The sequence below is a fragment of the Chaetomium globosum genome, genomic scaffold (assembly GCF_000143365.1).
Source record: "Chaetomium globosum CBS 148.51 scaffold_1 genomic scaffold, whole genome shotgun sequence".
Lineage (NCBI taxonomy): Eukaryota > Fungi > Ascomycota > Sordariomycetes > Sordariales > Chaetomiaceae > Chaetomium > Chaetomium globosum.
This window is the reverse complement of record NT_165976.1, coordinates 2,826,501-2,832,294: the sequence shown is the minus strand read 5'-3', so window position 1 is coordinate 2,832,294 and position 5,794 is coordinate 2,826,501. Positions and strand designations below refer to the sequence as shown.

Here is a 5,794-nt window from a genome sequence, read left to right as displayed (position 1 = left end):
AGTTTGCATGGACCACGCAGATACCGAGCACTCCCATTGGCGAAGTGATCATGATTTACGCCTCTCCGGGTCCAGGTCGATGCAGGGACATCAACAGGGACCCAGACGCCTGCCAGTCGCCAACAGTTGCCTTGCCATCATCACCAGACGATCGACTATCTGCGCGGAGATCGAGGGCACCCGGAGGTGGGAATCCGGCGGGTCTGGATTTCCAAGCAGCTGAGTTGCGGGCAGACCATCCCAGCACCCAGCATCTCTTGTTCTTTGTCCTACATATAACCCCGCTCGCTCCTCTCCGCATCCCACCAGAACCCTCTGCCCATCTCTACTATCACAATAGACAGACCTTCCATACTCTCAGAAACAGCCCTACACCAGGCAGCTATCAACACTCTCCCACCCACCAACCCCAATCTCCAAACCATGGCCGACAACCTCCCCTCCGGCACCGAGTTCCGCGCAGGACGCTCCGACTCGACCGCCTCCGCCGCGAGCTCGACCGGCAGCAGCAGCGCCGCCACCGCACCCAGCTGGGCCGGCGTGAAGCAGCAGGCCGCCACGGCCGCGACCACCGCCACGCAAGCGACACGACGGGCGTCGCAGGGCGCCGGGTCGCCGACCTTCCGGCGGCCGTCGCACCCGCTGTTCGAGGGCCTGACGGCGCAGAAGCGCAAGGACGACGCCGAGTCGGTGGCGCGCCGGCAGAGCATGAGCGAGCAGCGGCCGGCGGCGGGGTTTATTGGGCAGATGTGGAATAAGTATGTTTTATTTACTGCTTTGTGGTTGCTCTCCTTTACTCTTTCGATCGTTTTTCTGCTTTTCAATCTCTCTCCTCGGCCGTTCCTGGCCAATACAATACTATACTATACATATATATCCGGACTTTGTGACTAACCTAGGGTCTTTTGTCTAGTTGGGTATACGGCAAGAAGTAACTGCGCCTTTGGCCAGATGTAAGCGCCCACATTATAAAGGGGGTTCGCTCCCTTCTCGGAGGAACCATCAAACGGTCCTTGACTGGATTGGAATTGTGTCTTGGAATGGTACAGGCTTATTGGATGGCGCTCGCAGGCTTTGTTTGATACGGGAGCTGGACGTTTCCCAGAAAAGAACAGATATAAACCATCCCCGCCCAAACCATGAAATAACTGGAGTGGTGCGAGGGACTCGGCGGCCGTTGGTTATGTTGTCATGATATTCCTGTAACAATTTAGCAGACTGCCCGTATCAAATTCTTCTTACCTTCTTTTCGACGGCAAGACGGCGGCGCCAACGGCAATTCGGGCAGGAGTCCCCCAAGGCTCACCCCTTTCCCCTGTTCTCTTCATCCTCTACATTTCCTCATTATACAAGCAGCTAAAAGACGAGCACCCTCACTTGGCTATAACAGGGTTTGCGGATGACACCAACCTTCTAGTATTTGGTCGAAACCCCGAAGCCAATGTCCGGCAACTAGAGGCGGCGTGGGAAACGTGTATACGATGGGCGGACAGTCGGGGGATGAAGTTCGCCCCGGAAAAGAGCGAACTGATCCATTTCAACAAAGGGCGACGGCAGTGGACCGAACAAGTAAACCTTGCCAACCCAAGGGGAGGCACCAGCCCCGTTAAACCAGAAGGGTCTGCCAGGTTCCTGGGAGTCTGGTTGGACTGGAAACTCAACTGGAAGGCCCACCTGGTGGCGGTGGAGAAGAAGCTGAGGACCCAGAGCTATGCCCTGTCGAGGATCGTGGCAAAGACATGGGGGATGGGGCTAGCCAAAGCGCGAGAAGTGTACACAAAGTGCATCCGGTCGGCGCTGGCCTATGGCGCATCATCGTTTCACATCCCCACGGATGTGGGAGGCGAGCCGGCAAAGAAAGGCATCACTAAGGCCCTCGGGAAGGCCCAGAACAAGAGCTTGCGGATTGTGGCGGGAGCCTTTAAGTCTACCCCCATCCGTAACCTCGAGACAGAGACATGGGTACCACCATTAGACTTGTACCTAAACAAACGGCTTGCAGATTTTGAGAACCGACTCCAACAACCCGATCTGGACGACGGTCGAGGCGGCAAGAAGACGGCGGCGAGCGTTGTCCTCACCGCCTGCCGCAAGATTCAGCAGAGACTTAGCTCGAGGAGGGGCAACAGGGGCCGACCGCGAACCTTGGGACCTCAAGGGCCTACGGCGGTGGAGAGAGCCGCGGGCACGGTCATGCGCTGGACGGGGGGAATCGTTGATACGAACAGGGTAGTAGAAGAGGCTTGGAAAGCGAGGTGGTTAAAGGAATGGGACGGCAGGGCAATCACCAGGCCGGCGGACGACTTTGACCATCAGCAGGAGACGCTATTCCGGAACGAAACCCTAAGGAGGCACGACGGTCTCAGCAAGGCAAAGAGCTCACTGCTGATTCAAATCCGGACGGGAGCGATAGGCTTACGGGACTTCTTGTTTACACGGGAAGTCCCGGAGGTTCTGACTCCTGCCTGCGAGTGTGGCGAGGGACGAGAGACTGCCGAACACCTGGTAGTGTGGTGTTTGGCCCCACCGTTGACTAGAAGATGGGAGAGAACTGGAATTCGGACACGACGGGACTTTTACTCTGTTCTACACGGCATCAATCCCACGACTGCACGGCTCGCGAGGAGAGTTCTCGACTGGCTGATGGACTCGGGGAAGCTGCCGATGTACAACTTAGCCAGGAGGCTCGAGCTGGAAGCGGCGGCCTGAAGCGCCCCCGTTCGGAGGCCAGGAGGCCTCCTCTCTTTGTATATGTAGGCTCACTAAAACGCATCGCTCCTTGATTGTTGGTATGGGTTTTTCACCCGGCCCGGGAGGGCACGGTTTTCCTGTACACTAAATAGCTGAGGGTCCGGCACGCCCTAGGGCATAGCGGAGTATGAATAATAATAAATTCTTCTTACCTATATTGAACGATCACATTCCATCGGTCTCCCGAGACGTAACTCTGAACATCGTGTCTCGACGGCGATTACCGACCTAGAGAGCAGCATTATCAGCCAGCAGGCAAACAATTCCGTTGATTTGATCCAGAACCAGGTATCGGGGCGTTTCCATCCACGGAGATAGGGAATTCGGAACCGGCACAGTCGGGGTAGAGTGGTGGGACAGACTAGGGGCATGCGTGGCATGCGACGGAACGTGAAGGCGAGGCTAAATGCATGCGGGTAGAGGCATCACGGGGAAGGGAGCGGGTGATACGATTGTGCAAGGGCGAGGGCATGTGCAGAAGTGAAAGTGAATCATTAGAAGGCCGCGGCGTGAATGCTATGACCCGAGAAATACCACCCATGACTGATCTGGGTAGAGGACTAGAGAAAATACCCTGATGATTTTCTGCTTCCACTCCCTAAACAACCCAAACGCCGACGAATACCGAGATAATACCGCGGGACGAACTCGAGCCCGCCGGGAATTGACTAGATTCGGTGTTTCTCGCTTTCTGTTGTGAAGCCTTATTAGCGATGCTGGACTTGAGCTGGGTGGCTGGGCTGCTGTTCTCGGAGCTTACCGAGGCGAGAGTAGAGCATGTAGAGCGCCATCCGGTTGCATTCCTCCGTGCCAGTGATTGTGACGAGACGCTCGTTGCTGTTGTCCTGTGGTTCATTAATCTTAATCACGCTGCCACTGATCTGACGGATCTCGTTGATCTTCTGGCCGCCTTTTCCGATGATGGCCCCAACCATGTCATTGGGGATGTAGATCTGCTGAGTGAGGGGGCCACCGGGCACTGCTGCGCCGCCAGGCATGGGTTGCCCATGCGGCCCGGCGGGACCATGAGGGCCGGCGGGCCCAGCAGGGTGAGGCTGCACGTGGGGACCAGCTCCATAGCCACCAGCGGCAGCATGGCCTCCGTAGGGCATGGGGGCAGCAGGGTTCGGGTGAGGCTGGTGAGGGTGGCCGTACTGGGGCGGGTACGCCTGGGGGGGCATGTGGTGGGCTCTAGGGTCAGGGCGACCGCGATGGTAGTTATCCCGGTTGCCAAAGTTGCCGCCAGCCGGCTGCGGGTTGTATGGGATCACTTGCATACCGCCCGGAACTGCACCGGCGGGACCGCCGCTGCGAGTCGCGTAGGCAGAGGCCGACGCCCCACCAAAACGCTCGTTGAGCTGCTCTAAGAGAGTGCTGCCGACGTAATAGGTGGCAATGTGGACGGCATCAGCCACGCCCATCACGACGAGCGAGCGCTCGGTAGACAAGGGGAGGCACGAGTCAGAAGCATTAAGACGGGCACCGGACGCCTCCTGGATCTCCTTGATGCGAGCCCCGCCCTTACCGATGATGGAACCGATCAGGATGTGGGGGATTAGCAGACGAAGGGGATATGTCTTGGAGTGTTGGCTGGAGGGCTCGCCCAGAGGTTCATTATTGAGCGTCCGGATGATCAAGCCGAAGGCCTTGGGCTGGGTTAGTGGTTTGACACTTGTGGGGGGATTCGGCGACGTACCTTCGCAACAGCATCGACGATGCCGCTCACCGTGAGGATGCGTTCCACGGCGCCCTTTTGGTAATCACTAACGGTGCACTTGGCGCCAGACATCTGTCTAATCTTGGACACATTCTCACCGCCCTTCCCAATAATGGTTGCAGCCTCGGGACTCGAGATCACAGCGCGGACATGTATCCATGCCGTCTCGTCGTGTGCGCCTGGTGGCGGGCCCGACTGTTGGGTGACGCTGGCGGTGCTGGTGATGGGCTTGGTCTCAGGCGCATCTGGAACGACGGTATCGCCCTGGGCGTCCTTGACCTCGGGTTTCTCCCCGTTCGTCTTGGAAGTGCCATTGGCCTCAGAAGCCGGAGCGGGGGCGGGAACTTCGGGAGCAGCAGGAGCGGTATCACCGTTGCTGCCAGAGATTGGCTCCTGGACCTCCTCCTCGTCTTTGACCATCTTGTCGAGGGCCGGTCGTTTGGCATCGGGCTGATCCGCGACCGAAGGAGAGGACGTGTCCTCGAGGGGCCGCTTGGCGGAGTGTGTTGGTTGAGGTGAGGCGGACATGTTGGGCTAGATCTGAAGAGAATTTCACGTCGCGTGGGGGTATATTTTGTCGGAACACTCGATGTTCTCAATTGAATTTATCGTAGTTATCTACACCTTAGGGGGTTTTCGAAGGAAAACGTGCAGGTGTAGTGGTTGGGTCGGGTAGAGTGATGGTGCTGGATTGGGTCGGGTTGAAGGTTTATGCTCGGGGTGGGTCGAGGAAGTGACAGAACTTCGGGCCAAAGAACGGGGTAGTGATGGCGGAAGAGACGAGAACGCTGCGGCTAGAAGCGTGGAGGTAGTGATGGAGAAAGTCCAAATCCCGATCGACGTGTTGCTGCGCAGTGTGCAGAGCAGCAGTGATGGCGACTTGTCCAAGGAGAGCGCGGCAGGCGAGAGATGGAGGTTGGGTGGGTTGGAAGAAGGGAGGACGAGATGGTGCGTCGGGCGGTGAGTTGCAGAGATGGTGAGGTAGGGTGGATGAATTTGAGAGGTAGGAGCGTGCTGAAATGAAAGCAAGCTGTGTTGCGGGGAGCCCTTCACGTAACTCAAACCTTTGCCTTGTCCAAACAGCAAACACCACCTAAGTTATCTGTTCCAAGCTACCCACTTTGCGCCGGCTGCCAGCTGCCAACCTGGCCGGTGCGATAATCAGCAATGCGATATTGCTCGTCGTGTTGCCGGAACGAGATGTTGAGGTCTGGGAGGTTTTGGTCGGGGAGATGGAGGATTGGGCTCGGTGGCGAAATGATTGCGCAAACCCGGATCGCGAGGGCTTATCGCTGGAGTCCGTCAAGATAAAAACACGGAAGGTAC

The 5,794-nt window shown here is 57.5% G+C and overlaps 2 protein-coding genes across 2 annotated transcripts; one reads left to right on the top strand and one right to left on the bottom strand.

The window, feature by feature from the left end:
* Positions 1–423: 423 nt before the first annotated feature.
* On the top strand, positions 424–2,709 carry CHGG_00921 (uncharacterized protein; the record flags this gene model as incomplete). The annotated part of the gene is made up of 3 exons (XM_001220141.1): positions 424–758; positions 900–953; positions 1,218–2,709. The coding sequence occupies 3 exons, from the start codon at positions 424–426 to the stop codon at positions 2,707–2,709; spliced, it is 1,881 nt and encodes a 626-aa protein (XP_001220142.1).
* A 710-nt stretch (positions 2,710–3,419) lies between these two features.
* Positions 3,420–4,996, bottom strand: CHGG_00920 (uncharacterized protein; the record flags this gene model as incomplete). Its single annotated transcript, XM_001220140.1, has 3 exons — positions 3,420–3,442; positions 3,512–4,397; positions 4,448–4,996. 3 exons carry the CDS (start codon positions 4,994–4,996, stop codon positions 3,420–3,422), a joined length of 1,458 nt encoding a protein of 485 aa, XP_001220141.1.
* Between the last annotated feature and the right edge of the window lie 798 nt (positions 4,997–5,794).